Raw genomic sequence first — 22498 nt, 5'->3', positions numbered from 1 at the left:
ATTTTAGTCTGGGACTAGTCTTAAGCCTTGTGTGTGAAACCGGGCATTAAAGTTTTACATCCAATCACATTAATAATGTTAACACTTAAATCAGACAATGCACCATCATTTTATTGTAATCCCCACAGAAAAAAAATCCAGAGACCACCAAGTCTGAGACCAAAGACGAGACCGAGACCAAAGACAGTTGAGACCGAGACAAGACCAAGACCATCACAAAATGGTCTTGAGACCAGACTCGAGACATGAGACCAAGACCGGTCTCGAGTACTACAACACTAGCCGTAGCACAAGTATAAAACGTCTGTTGTCATCATAAAAAAATGTGCAAGTGCAGTTCATCACATGAATAGGCAGGTAACTGACAAATGACATTAATTCTACAAACACAAATAATTCTAAAATTCCTAGATACTATAGTGTTTTTGAACTTTACAATAGTATACTATGTGTTTACTCTAGTTTATCAATTTACTACAAGGGCACTACAATTTTCCATAGCAAAAACTATAGTACACTACAGTATTTTTTCGTCTGAGTGTTCAGTTTAACGTGACTTTTATTTTGACGACTTGACGGAAAGACGCTCAAGTTAATATGTTTTTGACGATAGTTTCACTCAAACAGTACAATGCTGGTAAAATAAACTCTTATCAACTCTGGAGATGAAGTTCATGTGTTCATATCCATGCAGACGCAGACAAATCCAAGACCAACACTTGTGTAGTATGTTAAATTGTGCACCTCATTCCCTCAGACATTTTTTTCAAGTTACTTGTCCGGTCGGGCAAGTAAAATTCTCTCGACTCGAGCCCTGGTTGTAACAGGTAGCAGGATTGAGTCTGTCTCTGGCTCAGTGCCAGTCAAAGCGCTGAATGTTCTAATCACACCGTTGTGATCGTATGCGTCAAACGGTTAACATCAAGTGAATTTATGACATTAAGGACAGGCGGGAACCCTGCAATTGACAGAAATCCGTCGTAGACTCGCCGCAATTGACAGAAATCCGTCGTAGACTCGCCGCAATTGACAGAAATCCGTCGTAGACTCGCTGCAATTAACGGAAATCCGTCGTAGCGATGGAGAACTTTAATCCATGAGGAGACAAAAGTGAACACAGGCAATAAGACGTGAAGCGTCAGCAGGAAGAATGGGTAAATTGCGGGATCCTGACACACTCAGTATGCCTAACGTTACGTGTGCAGTAAACATTTTGTCACTGGTAAGTCAAATATCCAAATGTCAGTTTTATATATTATATTTCTGTATGCTAAGCTCTAGCATTTTGACAGCATGCAACTTGTTAGAATGTGGCTAAAGCAGAAAGCAATGCAGTAAGGTTATATTTGCGAGTGCTAATATTAGCTAATATAGCTAACAGCTTCCCAACAGCTTGTCCCGCCATCGTTTTAGTTAAAAAATGACAATATGACACATTGCACTACACTTTTGTGTCCTTAAATGCCCGTTTTTGGGGGTCGACAGCTTATAAAAATGTAGTTCTGTTTTTTTTTAGCTTGTTTACTGTACACCCTGTCACACAGCAGTTTTTAAACATCGTTCTGTTTTTTGTAATAAGTCAGAAATGACAAGGAGGCAGCTTGCCCCAATACAAAGTCAATGGAGAGGGTTGGATTGTTTTCCCCCGGTGGGCGTGGTTTTAAGATTATGTCTCTATGGTTTAAGGTATAATTATGTAAAGTTAATAAAAATCTCTGAGAGTATGAAGGGATTGTATTGCAAAGATAAGAATTTGCATTTACTGCAAAACAACTCTAATGTAAAAAGGGCCGAGTTATCCGTTACCTTGATGTTGCTGACTGGCGCTCAATGTTTTCTCATTTATCAGCTGGAAAAAAACTCTGAAAGGGACCCAAACTATATTGTTCCTCTGTGTTGTTTTTGCTGTGTTGTGGTGTGGACTCCTGTTATTCTCAATAAAAAATTATAACAATTTTTAAAACTCCATAGTTTTTACACTTTGTTGGAAAATCAACTTATCATGGCATTCTCATAGTTGTCACAGCGTATTAAACTGAGAGAACGCTTCACCAATATAATTTATGAAACGTGGCTTGCGTTTGCAATCTTGAACTGTGAATTAGTCACATCTTGTGATATAAACATTTGAAATGAAAGGATGAATCTAAGATATCAGTGTGATTTGATCATCAGGTGTGTCACAAGAGTAACATCAGGATTACTGAGCGCTGTTTAACACGCACACACGCACGCACTTAATTGCCAAGCCCTTCGGCTTGACATTTCCTGTGGCCAGGCTGTAGCGATTGGTTGATGCGAGTCTGTCTCCATAGCGACAAGGGAGCTGCAGCTAGGGAGGATAGAGCCGGCGGAGCAGCAGGCTGCTGGTGAAGTGACAGACAGCTCTCGGAGGGAGTGTCAACACAAACAAACAAACAAGACACAAAACAGACAGACAGAAAGCCTAACCCTGCCCAACAGCAATACACACTGCCATAACCTGATCAAAGAACTGCTGCCAGAGTTCAAAGGTCATGACTCGAGTAAATGCACATAACCTCTAGATAGCTGACTAGATTATACTTATATCTCATGCAGTTTCATTTTTCAGGGTTTTGGTTCAATAATGAGTTTTAGTTAATCTGTAAAACATATGATATGGAATATAAACCGTTTCAGAACGACTCGCACACGAATGACTCATTTGAACAGATTCATTTAAACTATTGAACTTTTCAGTCACTAGCGAATATAAGAGATCCTTGAATCATTTAAAGTGAACCACAGAGAATGCAAGATGTGGATGAGCTTTGCTCATTTAGAAAGACTGGTTAATTCAGTTGGCTATTGTGGGCTGAAAAGTTAGTTGAAATGATAAAAAAGCTTTATTTGATAAAAAAACATTTATTTTTGGTTGAATAAAAGTAATGTTTTATATAACTTAATAATTGTCATTTTTATCTAATTTTATTAGAACTTTTAATATGTCAAACTCAAAGTCAATTTGGTTAAGCCACTTAAAGTACGGTAGGCCTACGCGTGTGTACAAGATCAGGATGGCACCACCTCAGCCTCATTTTGAGCCAGGAAAAACCCTGCAATGAGTGGTGATATACCAAGCCCTAGCAAAGATGTGTTTCACACTGCCAGTGTCATTCTGCATAAAAGCAGATTCAATGAACGTCATTCCTTAATGAATGAAAATTGAATGTAAATCTGAACATATTTACAGTTTATATGGTCTTCTGAAGCCATTCATTACACCTCAGGGCAGACGCATACAAGTAAAAAAAGTAGAATCTGCCTCAGACTCAAATGAAATGACATCTAATAAATCAGAATCAAACTGGTGCATCAGCACCAATAGCAAACCACAATCATAATGAAATAACAGTGTGCTGTGGTTAAGAGGGTGCGTATACATAAACGTCACACGTCTATCAAACAGAAACCCTGAAGAGAGCTGCCAAATGATTTGACGTCTCTACTGCGGACGTGGCGTCTGAAGCATCCACGCGTGAGGAACGCCTTAGACATGGGCTGACAGCGGTGCGTCATGGGAACTCTGACTACTCAGGTACTCGCCACAACCAAACAGCAGTGAGCAACAAACCAAAGGCTTATTCTGTGCCTATAGTCGTGTAAAACCTAATGTTTTATTTTGATATTAAACTGAAAATACAAAACTGAGTCCGAGTACCTGCAGCGTCCCACCGAGCAGAGCGCTATGGGGTCTCCCACCACAGCCACCAGGGACTGCGCTCGAGTGATGGCTGTGTTGAGCAGCTTGTAGTTGGAGAGAAAGCCGTAGTCCAGATCTTCTGTGGAGTCCTCCACCAGCTGCTCCTTTCTCTTGATGGCCGTCTGCTTGTGTTTGCAGGTGTGACGGGTGCGAACGGTGCTCAGGAACAGCACACGGAACTGCTTGCCTACGGACGGAAAGAGAACCGTGTTAAGTATTGTTTCACTTCGAGCATTCGAAGTGCATGCGGACAAAGGAACATCAGCAGAAATGGATATACGCAAAGTAATGTGTATTAGAAAAATAAACACAGTTTATGTTGACTTAAAGTGACATCTGTAGAGTCACAAATAAACACTAATCCTGAATCAAAACACAAATCAGAGTTATTACTTTACTTTACAGAGAGATTAGTTTAAAGGAATTTCTCTGCCGTGTAAAAGGCGATTTCAATGCAACTGGTCGAGTTGTCAAACATCATCAATTATGCGCAAAGCAATCTGGACACCTACAGCTCTTCTCTGACAACCAAACACACGACTGGGTGAATTACCATCAGGTAAACTCTCTCTTCTATCCAAATCCTTGGTGCTTTCCACAAATGGGCTTCAAATTGGTGCACCTTTTTATTTTTTTTAAGAACTTAACCAATCTTAAATGAATATTTCAGTGGCAAAACAAAATTCTTCTCGAGGAATAATTCAGTCAGAGTTATAATACCACGTATCCTTTTTATTCCAAGCGGTAGAATGGGGGGCAATTTTTTGAAGCTCCAAAAAGAGCATCCATCGATCAAAGAACAGCTCGACACGGCTCCGTGGTCTTGACAAAGGTCTTCTGAAGCAAATCAATGCGTTTGTTTAAAGGGGTCATATGGCGCGAACACGTGTTTTTCTGTGTCTTTGGTGTGTTATAAGTTGCCCATGCATGTATTAAGACACATAAAACTGCAAAAATGAAAGTGTGGGAACAAAAGATGCATTCTATCTAAAAGCGAAACCTGCCTGAAACGCCTCGTGTAACCACACCCCCACAAATCTATGTCAGTTCATGGTGTGATTTGACTAAGGCCCGATTCACATTTTGTATCTAAAACCGCACGGAAAACGCGAGCCGCGCCTCTTTCTTTCTTCAAATGCACGTGCGGCACTGCGAAAAGTTGAACTATTTCCATCTCGATGCGGCGCCGACGCGCCTAGAAAAATGTGCAAGCCGCGCGCGTCGCCCCCTATTTGCGCGCGCCTGCGTCTACATTTAAAATAACGAATATGCGCGCGGAAAAGACGCGAAATGTGAAACGGGCCTAAGACGCCCAATTGTATACGCAAGTAAGGTGGGCGTACCTGTCAGTACAATTGCTTTGGAACCTGATGTTCCAAATATGGTAAGAGGCGTTACATTTCCGTCACACGCTTGCAGTATTCGACCAATCACTACGCACTGGTTAACTGGCCAATCATAGCACACCTCGCTTTTCAGAGCCATGAGCTTTGTAAAAAATCTGCGCGTTTCAGAGAGGCGGGGCAAAGAGGAGATACGAACATGCACGGTATGTGGAAAATACAGCATTTTTGAACCTTCAATCGTGTATACACATTACATTACATCTAAAACAAACCATAATATTCGTTTCAGCCATGTCATATCACCCCTTTAAGAGAAATATCCATATTGACAGTGCTATTAACGTAGATGTCAAGCTTCTGATATTCCTCGGCTGCGTGTGAACCAGAGGCTTGTTTTTCCAGCAAATGATGGTAATGAATGCACCCGTACAGAGGAGACAGCATCCTATTAGAACAAAACGAAAAATGCAACGTTCGTTTACTTGGGATTAAGGGTGCTCCGATCAGGATTTTTGGAGGCGATCACCGATAAACGATCCTTAGAACCAGTACCGGCCGATACGATCACAGGATCTATATGAAGCCTTCTATTTATCATGTAGAATTATTTATTTAACAATTTCAACGAACAGTGTATATCACCTAATGAATTAAGAGAGGAAAAGGAATCATAAATTGACAACTTGCAAACAACATATTCCTCTCCCTTTTCAGAAAGTAAACATAAATGATAGCAGCCATAGGAATAGCTTAAGAGTATAACATAGCTTTCCTGTTTAATAATTATGAAAAACAAAAAAACACGTACAAACTAGGGCTGCAGCTATCGATTCTTTTACTAATCGAGTATTCTACTGATTTTCCATCGATTAATCGGGTATTCGGATAATAAGTACTTTTTCTTTATTAAAAAGCAATACTAATTATACAAGAGAAAATAAGACAGGTCTCTTAAAATGAGTAAAACAACTAATTTGTTTCCTTTTTAGAACAATTAGTTTTTATTGCTGAAATAGCATACATTAATATCTGTGAAAACTAAACCCATTTAGTACATTCCATTGCCATATTAAATTCAAAATGCAATATAATACAAATATATAAATAAGAAACATGAATAAAAATGGAAATAATAATTTCAAACAATAGCCTATGACTTTTATTTTGGCAGGTTGTCAGAAGACGCTTATTTTTTAGTATGTCTGTTTCTTCACTCAAACAATAACATGTTTGTGAAATAAACTCTCAGCGCAACTCTGGAGGTGAAGTTCATGTCCTCATTCAGCGCAGACGCAGACAAATTCATGAGCATCACGCGTGTAGCACGTTAAACTGTGCAGTTCATTCACTCAGTCACGCAGACCAGACAGATGAAATGTGTAAATAACAGGATTCGGTGTCCACTAGTCCGCATCTAGTTTGATGGACTCAATGCAGCCGGAAAACAAGTTTCACTCGTAAAATAGACTAAAACTAAGTAAAATATCAGTTCACCATTTCAATAAGCTATTAGGGCTGTGACGGTGGCATTTTTTTACCACCGCGGTGGTAATAGACAAATCGACCGCGGTGGTGCGGTGGTTGAGAAATATATATTATTTATATAAATAATATTTATATTATTATATTTGCGTGTAGCAACCACATGACGAGTGGAAGAGAAATATAGACCTTATTTAAATACTTGAAATTGTTAAATAATTGAAATATGATATCTGAAATAAATGAGGATGAAACATCCGTCAATGTTTAACGCGCAAATCCATCAGTGAAACGGCACACTACAGCATATAAAACATTTAAATAAACATCAGTAAATAATGAAAACTTAAATGATATAAGAAAGCTAAATACTAAATAAAAAAGCTCTTGTTGCAGTAACTTCAGTCAGTGGCGTATTAACCCTTACAGTCCTTAACAATTCCATTTGAAACAAACTGTTTAAACCTACATTGGCTTTCCTATTCAGATTGCCATAAAAACTTTACTTTTTCCGACTCGTTGATGTGAAACTTACTTGTTGACATTGTCCAGATTAAAATGTGTACAGCTGCACTAAATGCGCGTTCAGAAGATGTGCACAGGAGCGCAAATGAAGAGATGTCTCTCCGCAACCGCGGCAAAACCTGCGCGCGCTCCGACACTAAGCAAGCGGGTCATAGCCAGTTTTGATTTTACGTATCTGTTCATTTCACAATAAGATCCATTGCAAAACCCGCAGAATAACCTGGGTTTTGCCGTGCAGGCCTGCGCTCGAACGCACCAACGGAAACGTATGCCAATAATTTCTGTTAATTTAAAATCTTTTAAATAAAACCATCCACAACTGAAAGGCTACAACTAGCAATCGTTATCGCAACTCTCATATTTATTACACCTATATTTGTCAGAGTGACGTGCACTACCGCCGGTGGCAGTTCTCCACCGTCATGGCACTTTACCATCGCTGTGGTGCGGTTGTTACGGCAACCGTCACAGCCCTATAAGCTATCAGTTATTTATCAGCATGAGAAACACGTGTGAGCGTGTGAACATACTAAAATGCGTGTGTCTCGCGGTGAATGCATGAGACTTGAGAGCCCTGTAACATGAATAGATTTTAGCGGGCTGTGCGTCAGTAATAACGGTCCGTGGGGAAACGCAGTGCTCCGTGTGTACTGTAGTTAAATGGATTAAACGAGGCTTCGAGGCAACAAAAATTGCCTCGATGATTTTTTGTATTCGAATAACTCGAGTTACTCGAGGAATCGTTTCAGCCCTAGTACAAACTGAAAACTTTCGGCAGTGACAACCCCATTTCAATGCAGGAGTGCCTTGCTAGGTCCATGTGTCCGCATTTGTGATGATTGATACACTAGTAACCAGTGTTGAGGAAGGTTACTTTTAAAAGTAACTAGTTACAATATTGAGTTACACTATAAAAAAGTAACTAAATACGTTACTTGGGTACTTTTTGTGGAAAGTAACTGAAAGTACTTTTGCATTACTTTTTCTCACCTAACTGATGCTCATGCTTTTCCAGACTTTGCTGTTCTTTAGTGTTTAACACTAATGCATTTAAAAATCCTATATAGCCTATAACACACCTTTATTTTCTTTAAAAAACACATTTCAAATATTTCCTGACCAGTAGTCCTCCACCTCATCAGAGCTCTGCCTACTGTTGACACTGCTAACTTCGGTGTCACTCTCCATATTTATTGTGTTTTGACAGCGCGGCTAGTTGGACAAGATGGCGCCGGTGAGCTTTTGGGATGGCAGAGTAGTTTCCAGTCGTATAACACTGTGTGGGAAAAGGAGGATTTTTGGCCGGCAAATATGGGTGTTTTTTTTAGATTTAAAAAAGTAATATATAAGCGATATGACAGATCCTCTAATTACGATTAATCTAACATATAATATATTACTAATATTATATAATATTATTCTGAGGGGAAAATTACATTTAACATATTATGTTGTATATATGCTGGTATTTGGTGAGGAGACAGAACAGATGACAGTTGTTTCCTCTCTTTCTCCCGTGCTCCGCCCACTACCCAACCCTTCTTCTAACAGTGACCATGCCCATTTAAATCTGCAGATCTGTCTGTGCGTGCAGCGCCACAAGCAGTCGAACACAGCTTATGTTTACATTCACGAGGCATGAGACCGTTGATTGCTGTTCCGTGTCATGACTTGCGCTAATTTCGCGATCTGAAAGTTATCTTCCAAACATGATCGGCATTAGCAGGACAATTGATTGCTGTTGCGACTCGCGCCAAATTCACGATCTCAAAGTTATCTATTGAGCATGACCGGCATTTGCAGGCATTTTGTCCATGGTGGCGAGTGCGGCCACACTATAGCTCCGCATCTGAGCTCTGGCCTTCCATCGCTGTGTCAAGGGTTGCCAGATTTGCGTAACAAAAACGAAGCCGGAACACTGCAGCACTGCAGACATGGCAACACTGCTCATGTCTGACTAGCGACTGTTTCTGCGCAAGCATGAGAGATCATGTCTACACTACATTTAATTGAGAATTTCACTTCTGCAGTTAAAAAAATGTTCATATAAATCAATGATTAGACTGAAAAGTAACTTGAGTTACTTGAAAAACAAAGTAACTCGAGTATTGATATGTAAACTTATACATTATAAAGATATTATAAATTTATACATATACGTTACATTATTCGTTACTTAAAAAGTACTCTTATTACGTAACGCACGTTACTTGTAACGCGTTACCCCAACACTGCTAGTAACCATAGCAACGTTCTGGCGTCTCACAGCTGTAAGAATATAAACCGTTTGGTATCTATTATTTTTAAGCTAAGATTCGCTTTGTCCATCAATTAAGCTAAAGACAGATACGCTGTGTTTTGTTGGAATGCGCTCTTTTGCAGTGTTGAAAGTGACCTATTAGTCAGATATGGTGACCCATACCCGAAATGTGACCTCTGCATTTAACCCATCCAGAGAGTAGTGAACACTCGCACAGAGAGTAGTGAACACACGTACACCCGGAGCAGTGGGCAGCTATCACTGTAGCGCCCGGGGAGCAAGTAGGGATAAGGTGCCTTTGCTCTAGGGGACCTCAGTCGTTACCCGCCGGCCCTGGGAATAGAACCCGGCAACCTTCTGGTCACGAGTCCGACTCTCTAACCATTAGGCCACGACTGTTAACCAATCAGGAGCTTGCTCTAGTAGTGACGTGCAGTGTCTGTGCATGAAGGCATCCCAGATAAGCAGCGCAACTGAAGTCTATTTGAATTATAAACAGAGAGCTTCTTTGCAATAACTAATCACACATTTAAAAACTACAATACTAATTTCTCGCTAGAAATGCAATCAGAGGTTGTTGAAAGTGAAAATGAAACTTACATTTATACAAAACTATGCTCCAACGGGCGTTTCAGCCGCCATTTTTTTTTTTCGAGCTTGCGTCTGTTGCGAATTTCACGCGCGAATGAAGCGAGTAAACTCAAAATGTTCAAGCGTCCAACTATGCGCGAATAGCGCGATTCATTCGCGCAAGTCGCGTTTGGTGGGAACGCTCAGTTAGGTTATAAAGCACTTTAGGTGTTAAAAATGGTCAGTTGCGGATATAAGAGATTTTTAGGGCTTATTAAATATAAATTATTTGTATTTTTAAGGTTTATTTTGGGATTGTCTGTTTGCGTTTTTTTTTTCTCAATTAATATCTGTCAACACTGTAGCGAAGGGCTCGTGAGAGCGGCTAACATTAGCCCCGAAAGCAAAGACTTCTGTTGTTTTCTAGCACCTCGCATACAGATGAAAACACATCTCTGATGGGTGTTTGGATACGTCATGAACACATAGTTATTGAGTTCGGTTCCGTACACACTGCGTCTAGGTTTGGTAAATCTGCAATTTTCGGGGGTTAATTCAATAGTAGAATGCAGTTACACTCTGGTTAACCGAATTTATCTGCAGTGTGCACATGTATCAGTTTACTTCAGAGTGCAACAAAAAGGAGTGACAGCAACCGACAGCTGAGTGAGTGACTGTGCTGAATGGTCCAGACGTCACACGCCGCTCGGTCTGCACAGCGTGGCAGTTGAACACACCCACGGTCTACACGTTTTGTGTCATTTGATCGGCCGTTATATCGATCGCTGAGCGATCAAGCTATTTAAAGTGATTATCAGACTATAATGATCGGCGACCGATCAATCAAAGCACCCTCAAGTTAGGATGCCTCGAGGGCGAGTAAAACATGGCTGAAATATCCCTTTAAAGAGTGAGAATAACCATTCGGATCCTAAAGACCAAGCGTTCGACCCCCGTGACTCACCCTGGACATTGAGCACTCTCTCCACGCTGACCTCTGGCATCCTCTTTTTACGCAGTTCGGCACGGATGCGGAAGACTTGGTCAGCGTAGGGCGAGACCACCCCGATGCTCCCCTCGTCCAGCTTTCCCCAAGCCACCGGCCACTTCTTCCTCATCTCCTCCACACGCTCAACTATCTCAAACACCTGCATGAGGGCAAAATAACACTTCAGATTCTCCATGATATGAACAGCCCATGAGAAATAATGTAGGTTCACACGTAATCTATTTGACTTGTAAATGAAACAGCTGTGTCGCTTTGGTTTCGTATACGAGTGCTGTATCAATGCAGCGCTAAAAAAAACACATGACAAATGTGTGCTCATCTCAAATGCTGGTTACAAGCAAAACACCCCTGATCGAAATCCTGACTGGTTTGCTTTTGTTAAAACCAACCTTCAAAAAGAAACAGACCATCGTGGATAATTTTGTCTCTGCTCAGTATTCGTTCAGTAGTTTGGAATTAAGAAGAAAAAAACACATTTGTTTATATTATTGACACACTACGCAAGACGTATTTGAGGTAAAAGTCAAACCTCGGCGTTGTTGTAGTAAGCCGTGCTGTTCTTCTCTTGCACGTCCTCTCCACGAGCGGTGAAGAAGGTAAGAGGGTAGAAGTCTTTATGGGGGGGCTGTTTCCCGCTGGCCATCAGTTTGCCATCGTAGAAGAGCTCAGACGTATAGCTGCAGTCAGACAGAAAATCCCTCAATCAACAACATAAACACATGAACTCCAAACTGTGAAATGTTATGGATCACTTCCAGTGAAACTACAGATCAAACATGGCGTTACGTCAACGAAACCATTAAACGAGATGAAACCATAGATATAAATCACTAGATGCCACATTAGCATCGGTTTCTATGGGGCGCTATACGTAGGTCGTCCGCCATCTTGGAACGGTGCGAGCCGGTCCGTTAACACTCAAGAGCAAGCTGACTGTGTATCATTATGAAAACATATTTATTGTTGTGTAAACTCAAACATACAGTGAGGGAAATAATGATTTGATCTCCTGCTGATTTTGTAAGTTTGTCCTGCTTACAAAGAAATGAAGGGTCTATCATTTTTATGGTAGGTTTATTTTAACTGATAGAAACCGAATATCAACCAAAAAAATCTGGGAAAAAATATATACAAAGGTTATAAATTGATATGCATTTCAGTCAGTGAAACAAGTATTTGAGCCCCAGGCAAAACATAACTTTGTACTTGGTGGAGAAACCCTTGTTGGCAAGCACAGCGGTCAGACATTTCTGATAGTTGGTCACCAGGCTTGCACATGTGTCAGGATACATTTTAGTCCACTCCTCTGTCAATCTTTAAGGTTTCTTGGCTGTCGCTCAGCAAATCCTTTGTACCCTTCATTTCTTTGTAAGCAGGCAAACTTACAAAATCAAGTAGGGGATCAAATAATTATTTCCCCCACTGTATCTGCTACACTAGCACGGGTTATCCCACTTTTCGGGAATTTAAATCCAAGTGGTTTTCACAGTCATGGCTGCGCAGTGCTGGGGCATTCTAGCAAACTGGGAGTGACGTCAGCGGACCGTTCCAAGATGGCGGACACGTCTACATGCCTGGTGCTCTTGAAAGAGGGATCTAGTTATATATATCTATGGATGAAACAATGTCAATTTTTACAAGTATAGCCAGAAGGCCTAAACATTATGCGTGTTGGCATGAGACTGGTGTACGAGAGTCGTCATCCAAATAATTTTCTATGGTATCAGAATGAGGCCGTAAACACCACCTTAACTGGTACTGAGCCGCATTGGGTTTCAATTGGACGTCAGTCACTCAAACGGCACAATATATGCAGATTTATGTAAAACGATACAATAAAATCAGATGCTGTGTCAATTCTGACGCCGAAGACGCTCATATCCATTTGTATTAACATTATGACACCCAATCAAGGGCAGTTTGTATAACTTCTGAAGTGTTAGAAACACCAGGAGGCATGATGATGAGGATGGGGGGTGCAAATAATGCCCGGATCCCTCCGAATCAGACCGGCACTCAATTTACTGAGCCCCAGCACGGGTGTCAACAAGCCCCCTGCGGCTTCGAGACATCTTCTGTCAGATCTCAATCGCATAACACCCTGCTGCGGGCGTTTCACACAGGAGAATTACAGCAAATATCTTACAGTTGTCACTGAATGTGTTTTGTTTAACACAATTGAACCTTAAAAAGATGTTCTATCAGAGAACACCGTTTCTCCACCACGCTGTCAAAAATCCAGCCTGTCTTCAGTACGGTTTAGTATGTACCAATGGCACCTTTTACAAAATTACAGTGACTTCCACTTCTCAATGTGACATCACATTTCAATGACTTTAATATCAGGATGTTAATGTGATCGGTTTCATTCCGAACCTTTTCAATGACTCACACATTTTAAGAATAGGAATTTTAACGGCGCTATCCTGTTACACAACAGGGTGGAATATATTTAACAGAGGGGAGAACAATACTTTTGGTATAACCTACGACACGTGTAATTTTGTGTCGGAGGCGTAAATGTTTTGTGTGTTTGAACGCATCTCTCCACAGGACGAGTGCTGTGAAAATGTTCACACCTACTTGATGATTGCCTCATGAGAGCGGTAGTTTTCACACAGCAGGATCCTGCAGGGGTACTCGGAGGGGTAATGCTCGTACAGACGGTCCAGCAGAGACACGTGCAGGTTCCGCTCACGCGCAAACTCGCTGTACACAAACGGACTGAGCTGCGGGACACAAGAGACGCATGACACGTTTGACATCAGCGAATCGCTTTAACCGTGTGGAAAGAGTCTCACTTTAATTATCATAGATGTACACATATAGATGCCACACAGATTGGACTGGAATACAGTACAGGATACATACAGATCACAGATAACACTTATAATTCTCCTAAATTGTGCTTTTGCACAGCTCAGTGGTCTGTCCCGAGCGGCAACCTTCCGGTCTCTCTCGTGAAACCAACAGGAAGTGACTTAAACTGCAATTCATCGACTGGCCGCTAGAGGCCATTGAGCCCCATGTTAAAATGCCCAACTTTACAGCAGGAAAAAACATGTATACATGTTTGTATACATATATGGCTAATTTTGCCCTTCATAAAAACTGTGAGGGGGTTAATATTTGTATAACTTATCTGTCTTAATTATATTAAGCCTTAAAATGCTGCATAATTAAGGGCGTGGCCACTTGAGTGACAAGTGGTTTCACCAACCCAGAGCCATTGAGAGAGTCGTGTCAACGGAAGTTACATTTTTTTAGGCGTTACGTGATTCATGAGCCTTCAGATAGTTCCAGGAAGTTATGTTTTCTCTCTAAATGCTTTACTTTCATTTTTTTATTCATTAAATGACTCACGTCATAAAATGGGTTAAATGTTTGTCACAATTGGTCTGTTTTGCCGCAGCTCCGTGCGTTACTAGTAACATCCGGGAACTATTGAGAGGCTCCATGAACCGCCATTGCATGAACAGACAAAACTGTTCCATTGGAGTCAACGGGAGTTGACGCAACTCTCTCTCTCAAATGAACATTTCATAAACCATTGCTTGAATCTCGTGCATCGACTGATATTTAGCACTGCAGTTGGTTTGAACTTGACATACTTCAACTATTTCTCAAATGATTTTGAGCGAGCGAAATGTAAATTTATTTGCAATTTTTGCATACATCTCTTCAGCCATCTGCTACCCCACTCTCTAGATACCAGCATCGGCCCTAGAACAGCCCACGTCAGTGAACCTCTTCCTCACAATTATTCCAAACGCGTCCATTCCTAACTTGATCCTTCCTCCACATAAGAGCAGACACAGGTGGGATGTGAGATGAATTATTAATACAGCAGGAAGTGTGTGTGTGGGGGGGGTGATGAGGTTTCTATCTAAAGGGTATTTAATTAGAAGCCCATTGGTTCCAGTCGGCCAGCACCAGTTTGGCCGAGCCGGAGTCATACGCTGATGTGACACAGTATGGAGAGTGAGGGCAGCGCGGTGAGACCGAATGTGACAGCGTGAAGAGTCTGTTGCTCTGATCATGGCCTGAGCTCACCGGTGTCAGGTCCACTTCTGATCCGCCGTTAAAGGGATAGTTCACCCAAAAATGAAAATTCTGTCATCATTTACTCACCTTCGAGTTGTTCCAAATCTGTCTAAATGTCTTTGTTCTGATGAACACAGAGAAAGATATTTGGAAGAATGCTTATAACCAGACAGATTTTGCCCCCCATTGATGAAGTATCCCTTTAATGAGCTGATATAGTTTGCTCTCTCTCTCTACTTTAAGTGCTTCCGTAATGTGATGTGAGGTTTGAAAAGATGTAAAGGTTCATTCACACAAGAATAATAACTATAACCATATAATAACTATAAAGCCAATCAAAATGTTTAGATTGTTTGTCATCTTCCAAGAATGAGACAACAGAATGTCCTTATGGTCAAAGAAGTTATTAAAGTCTTAGTGAAATGAAAAATGACAATGCCTATTTTTTCATGAAATATTGCAGCGTTTATAGTAAATAGCTTATCAATGCGGGTCATTCCCTTTGAAGATTATGAGGGCACACAATTTTTACAGTTAAAATCTGAAAATGCACTTCCGTCCTGTATGACTATCCATCTTAAATGACGTATGTTAGACGGCTTGGGCAGAGCATCCGTTAACTCCTCCCCTTCAACCGTCAGTCTGCTGCCAGTGCCATTTCAAAATGCGACAGCTGTTTTTCTACATCCACTCAAATCGCAGAGAAAGACGAAAGCCACGCCCACCATTTTTCACATTAGAAATTCCATTTCACTTGGAAATGCCTCAAAATACAGAAATAAAAACGATCGCAACTTCCGGTTCACGTGGACTTTAACAACAAATCTTGGATTGGCCCATAAAAAGTATGATTTTTTTAGGTGTTAATCTTATGACAAAAAGTTTTTCCCCGACGTCATCATCATTCTGGTACCTGCATGTGATCTCCTGCCAGCACCACACGAGTGCCCTTAGTGGCCAGCGCCAGTGGCATGATGGTCTCGCACTCCATGGCTTGAGCTGCCTCGTCCAACAGGATATGTGTGAAGATCCCTTTGGAAACACACACGCAGGAATGAAATATTCATTACGTGAAGCTTCACAGAGCCTGCTGCTATTAATAATAGATAAACACACACACGCACCATCCATTAACACCAAGAGCTGCATTAGATGCTGAAGGAAAGGTCCCGCACACACGTGCGTGTGACTGACAGATCGATACATACACATATAGACATTCGGATATACATGTGACTAGGGCTGATATATTCTCATATACATTTTATATAAATTAGGGCTGTCAACGTTAACGCGTTAAGGCATGCGATTATTTTTTTCAGATTAACACACTAAAAATATTTAACACAGCATCTGTTTTTTGTCATCCTTTGTCTAGCGTTACATTAATTAATCACCCTCTTATTCATGTTAAGCGTGATTTGAAACAGTTGCTTTGATGCGTTCAGTGTAGATAGACAACTTCTAGCTGTGGGGCGCGGCAAAACGCAACGCGACGTCCAGTCTGGTGTATACAGTCATGGGCTAAAGGCTGCGTCCGTGAATGTCAGACAGCACAGCATCAGTATTAAGTTCTCTTTCGTGCTTGAATGAACAAAAACACACAAGATTATGTCAGAAAGCCCGTTTGGCCTAGCATTTCCATAAGCACAGACTTCAACGTGTTAAATAAAATCATAAATGAATGTAAAGAATTGTGAAAATGGGAGAGGGCGTCACATCTGCGTAAAGCGGCAGCTCTTAAAGGGGCGGCGTTCTTAAACCTGCTGCTGTGACTCCTGTCACTAATGTTCATCAAAGAACAAAAGAAAAGAGCAATTCATTGTGTTTTATAGCTTTAATTCTGTATTTAATTTAGAATTTAGCATTAAAGACTGTAAAGTGTTCGAGAACTTCATTCAATTTCTGTATCTTTCCTACCTGTTAGACATGAGAGCTCTCAAATATACTGTTGAATGGCTATAATTAATGTTAAAATAAATAAAAAACAATCAATTTAATAGAGACAGTTGCAGTACTAATATCAGAATGTTGGCTTTCATTCATAAAATAATGCTGAAATCTGTTGTTTCTACATTAATTTGGAAATTAAGTGTGAAATTACTAGAATGTAAAAGTATACTTAAAAACAATGATGTTATGTGCGACTAATCACAATTAATCACATAAAAAAACAATTGACAGCAATAACATAAATGTTCTCTGATATAAATTTATTATTTTGAATAATATTTTTCCAGTGTTATGAAATTCTAAGGTGTTTTTATATAGCTTTTGGTTCCAATAGATAATGTGTGACTAGTTTTCCCAAGAGTTTGAAAGTTGAATTCATTTTATTTGCATTAGTTGCAATATCTATTGGCAGCCTTGTCAACAATAGTACATAAAACATAAATATTGTGTGCCCTGTGTGTTCGGCTTCTTTTGAAAATGTTGTTCATATCTCCTTCCCCATCATTAAAATGGCATTACACACCACCATTACATCCGCCATCAGACAAAAACAAAAATCAAAGGATGAAAAAGCCAAACATGCGAACACGCCTCCGAGACTGCAGATGCTGAAAGGTTTGCGTTATTTAACCAAACAAGCACCACCACACTCCCCACCAAAAACCACGTCAGGCCTGAAATCAGCAATAATGACTTTAAATGAACAGATAATAAGGGGCGGGAGGCGAAATAAAAAAGACTGCACTGGGTGTTAATGATGTTGAGCGTGTTCGACAGGCGAGCCGGGTCTCTTAGCAACAGATGATCCCGTGTGCAGACACACAGGAGCAGGAAATTAGCCTCTCCTAATAAACTGTTTTACGGCTCCTGCAGGAGGGGTTTAAAGCGGCCACATCCAGCTGCGCCGCCGTTCTGTCGTGTATTTTTTTGTTTTAATCAGATGTGTGTAGATATAAAGACCAGCTGCAAGAATTGCCTTAAGCATGCCGAGAGCAGGAAAAAGAAAAAAACGGTGAAGTTCGGCATGGCGCGTGCTCTCACCTGGCTCTAGGTCAAGCTGGCAGAGGTACTGGGATGTGCTGAGCGTCACCACCACCACGCGGTGGTGCTCCACGTCCTGTCTCGTGGGCATCTGGAAGGTGAAGTAGGCGCCAGAGATCAGGCAGTACTGTTGAACCAGCGGGTGTACCGTCTTTACCCAGCGGTTCCTGAAGTAAACCCTAGACAGACACACGCAGTGTGACAATTCTGAGCTGTTTGTGCAAGCTTTCAAACCGATAACAATTTCTGACTGAGAGTAAGTGTTAGCCATGTGAGGGCGGAGCAATAAAGACAGGCGTGTGTTTGGTTATAGATTTTAAATATCAACAGCATTTCTCAGACATCACTTACTGCACCTTTAATGGAAGCCCAGCTGTCACGTCACATGCATAAGACAGGCTTAAGGTCATGTGATTTTCAGCAGATGGTGTGTTACCTGAGAGGTCGTGCGTGTGGATTGCCAGCCTCCACGTATGGATGAAGATAATCTTTAATGTAGAGATCCGCAGCACTGTTTGAATGGGTACAGATCAAAACTCTGAAACAAAGAAAACAACTATAAACCTCACGGCACAGAGATGAAAATAACTCGGATCTCCTTCAACACAAAATTGCATAAATCAGAACAAAAGGCCGCAAATGTCTTGAACAGACGTCCGATAACACCGATCGTAAAAAGACAATATATTACAGGAATGTCCCGGGTTACATGTACATTTGGTCATTTCGCAAACGCTTTTATCCAAAGTGACTTACAAATAAGAAACAACACAAGCAGTCTGTTATACAAGGTCCACGACAACCAGACATAAAAAGCAGACATAAAATACAAAAAGACGAAACAAGAAAATGTGTTTAAAGCTGTCGACTGCCACATGTGATAAGTTTCAATTCTCTCCTTAAAGGGACACTTCACCCAAAAATGAACATTCTGTCATCATTTACTCACCCTCGAGTTGTTCCATATCTGTATACATTTCTTTGTTCTGATGAACACAGAGAGAGAGATTTGGACCAATGCTTGTAACCAAACAGTTCTTGGCCACCATTGACTCCCATAGTAGGTAAAAAAATACAATGGTACTCAAAAGTGCCCCAGAACTGCTGTCCAACGTTCTTAAAAATATCTTCTTTTGTGTTCAACAGAACAAATAAATAAATCAAGTAATTTTTCCTACTATGGGAGTCAGTGGTGGCCACGAACTGTCTGGTTATAAGCATTCTTCCAAATATCGTTCTCTGTGTTCATCAGAAAACAATAAAAACGTAACGTATTGAACAGACCAATCTGTCCTGTGTTTGTAGCGTGCACTGCTTCTCACCGTGTCTCGGGCTGTTTGAGGATGTGTTTGACAGCCTGGGCCAGCGTGAAGGTCTTGCCCGTGCCGTAGGGTCCGATGATGAGCACCGGCGGGAGGCTGATGGAGAGGGGGGTGGTGATGGCCAGAATAGCCTCCTTCTGTTTAGTGTTCAGACGGGGATCCAGCTGCTCGTCCCACTGCCTACGGAAACACGGAGCACGAGAACTCACACGCTGACTGAAAGAAATACAGAACCGACGCTGGAGTGGATGATATTCACAAGTGATTTTAAGCAGAGAAAATAGTGCTATAAAGCCACGTGAGAGTTCAGTGGTTCTGCATTAAACATACAAGCAACAAAATCAATGTTGCATCTACACAACGCCCTCAACAGCTGTGATTGGTCCATTTCATTACCGGAGGTCTGTTTAGGTTTTAAAAGAAATCACGAAAGTGAAGTTATTTCGCATGTATCGAGTCGTGACACATGTATTGAGAAAGTCAATTTGGCGACACCCAAATAATAATGGTCATTGGACAACATCATTGAGCACTTTGGCTCTCTACTTGGAAGCAGACGTCTAGGTGTGTGTATCTGTGGCCGCACTCATTCAAGGGTGAGCGTACCTGTTGGGACTCCAGGGAATTGTGGGAGTGAGGCTGACATCTGGGAACAGGATGCTGTTATCTCGGATGCGATCCAGAGCGTAGTGCATCTCACACAGAGGAAGTCTGTTAAGCTGAAACTGCAGCTCCACCTTCACACACACAAATGCTAGCGTTACAAACACACTCGGCTTAAAACCACATTCGAGAAAATAAAGGATGCTTTATGAGAAAGGGTGACTTTTTTGGTCCTTTAGCTGTGGGAATAAATTCATTATCATCGCCCACAGGTTTATTTCATATTCCATCCTTGTAACATTCAGGGATGACATTACAATCATCTTAGTAGTCATTAGAATTTATCGCCGGAAACCCCCAACCCACACAGGGATTCCATGAGACAAACGGATTCAACACTATTAAAATACAATGACGAGTGTGTGTGTTATGCTGGAGGGCACGGTGATGAATAGGATCTGCAAGGTTGGTTAAATGGGTAATTTGGGTCATATCCCGCTCTTTGTAGGGCAGCTGGCATGCTGACAGCGTCTCGCCGATCACAAAAAGACCCTGGGGTTTCGGCCAAGGCGATTCAATTTACGACGCTAAACGGTGTGTAAGCTGCTAAATCCAATTCCCTCACATGAATTCTCTGTTACGAGAAAAAGCTGTACGCAACCAATGGAAAACAGTCTTGCACACCTCATTGTTAACATACTAAATATGACATCAACCATTCACTATTTTACCATAAGGGCTGTTTGCTTAGAAGAGTCACTTCACCCCAAAATGACAATTTGCTTATTAAGCCGTGACATTTCAAAATATGTCGTTTCTTTTTTCTTGAAAACAAACAAGCGAATTGAGTATAATTTCATATCATATAATGAAAGTGAATGGGGACTGGAGCGGTCAAAAAAAATTCTACAATGTTTTCTAAAATTGTTCTAAAATCAAGCATCAGGCCACTTAATATCAGTTAAGCACCAAAGACTGAACACAACACGCTTTTTGCATATCATTTCACAGCTATAGCTTGGAATATAGCACGCAAGTTATGAACTCATTTTTTTCTTTTGCTTGACAACACCAGTCCCCATTCACTTTCATTATATGTATAGTTCCACCGATTGATCGGCAGATTATGGGGATTTTTTAATCAATTGGCATCGGCCGATTGTGCCGCAAACTAGGCTGATTAACACGCATCAGTGAGCAGCTAAGTGTTGTTGTGGAACACATGACGCTGCCCCTTGCGGCATGACACTGTGATGTCCCTCTGCCTGCTAACTTTTTAACTACCTGATAACTTCACAAGTAAACATTAAAACTTAAATTCTTTTTATCCTTCATTCTTAATCTAGCCTTTGCAATTTCATTGATTAAATATGATGCTACTTGAGAATGCGAGTAACTTTTTGGAACTCTACTGTTAGCGAGCCTTCAACCACATAGTTTAGGCTACATTTATGCACGAGTACCAAAACCTGGTGACGAGCCCAGCGGCTAAATTATTACAGTTGTCCGCATTGTATAGCTAGATAAACTCCGACGTTATCAATACTGTTTCTGTGCCGGAGAATTTCTGTCCCTCTGGGGCTGCGTGTGAGACGGAGAAACTCACTTTCTGCAGTCATGCCTTGATAAAGACGAAACTTCTGGCTAAAATATTCACATAAACTTTCCTGTTTCCTGTCTATGGGTCGGACTGTGTTTATACTTGGTATTAAGATGCGTTTTGGTCAATCTTTCAAATCGACGAAATAAGTGCACATTTACAAATGAACGCGACCGGGGCAGACAAACATACAGAGAGAAGCGTTTTTTTTCTGCTCTGACAGCCGCGAGACACGCTGAACACTGTAAGTGTGTGTTAGAAATCTGAAATGGAGAGAAAGCGTTCTGCTTGCTTGGTTTTCGACATTAAACCAAACTTTAAAGTCTTCAGTTTAATTTAAGCAATATTCTGTATCACTTCTTATTACTTAGATTTATTGAGATGAAGGTGGAAAAAAGAAAATCGGCCAAACATATCGGCCATCGGCTGGCCTGATTTCTAAAAATCGGCATCGGCCAGAGAAAAACCCATTTCGGTCGACCTCTAATTATTTGATGACTTCATGCCTTGCGTGCTATATTCCAAACTATACAGGGCTCTAGACTCATTTTTCCCCCTGGTCGCACTGGTGTGACCCACTTTCTCAGTGGGTCGCACCAACTTACAATTTGGTTGCACATTTTTTATGGTAATCACCTTGCATAATGACCTCAGTTGATGAATCGTGCTGTTAATTTGTCACTTAGTCTTTTAAAATAGTCAGCTATAGACCGCTTCATATTTGCGCTTTAACACTTGCGAGTCCAATAAATCCAAAATAAATGCAAAGAAACTTTGTATTTGTTATTTTATACAATTGTTATTATTTAGTTTTGTATTCAAGTTATATATTGGTTATGAACTCTTCACAATCCTCCTTTATTGCCCTCTATGCAAAAAGCTGTAATTTTGCCACTGGCCTTCTTTATTTTTACCACATAAAATTAAATTAGCTAGCTCAAAACTCAAAAGTAACTCGGAACTAAATTATTATACATGTACTTTATTACTACACATTGTCATAAATAAACTTTAACTAC

At 40.8% G+C, this 22498-nt stretch overlaps 1 protein-coding gene across 3 annotated transcripts in view; it reads right to left on the bottom strand.

Moving 5' to 3' along the window:
• Positions 1-22498, bottom strand: part of helz (helicase with zinc finger) — a 59993-nt gene that overhangs the window by 18117 nt on the left and 19378 nt on the right. For 2 of the 3 annotated variants that reach the window (XM_057345384.1, XM_057345386.1), the window contains exons 13-21: positions 19883-20013; positions 19277-19492; positions 18391-18492; positions 17955-18133; positions 15874-15992; positions 13500-13645; positions 11446-11593; positions 10872-11055; positions 3683-3911 (exon numbers count right to left, since the gene is read on the bottom strand). In XM_057345384.1, the coding sequence (XP_057201367.1) occupies positions 3683-3911; positions 10872-11055; positions 11446-11593; positions 13500-13645; positions 15874-15992; positions 17955-18133; positions 18391-18492; positions 19277-19492; positions 19883-20013 (1454 nt within the window). The remainder of the gene's footprint in view (positions 1-3682; positions 3912-10871; positions 11056-11445; positions 11594-13499; positions 13646-15873; positions 15993-17954; positions 18134-18390; positions 18493-19276; positions 19493-19882; positions 20014-22498) is intronic. The other variant, XM_057345387.1, reaches the window with a different exon arrangement.

The sequence above is a fragment of the Triplophysa rosa genome, linkage group LG11 (genome assembly GCF_024868665.1).
Source record: "Triplophysa rosa linkage group LG11, Trosa_1v2, whole genome shotgun sequence".
Lineage (NCBI taxonomy): Eukaryota > Metazoa > Chordata > Actinopteri > Cypriniformes > Nemacheilidae > Triplophysa > Triplophysa rosa.
This window is presented reverse-complemented; position numbering and strand designations above follow the sequence as displayed.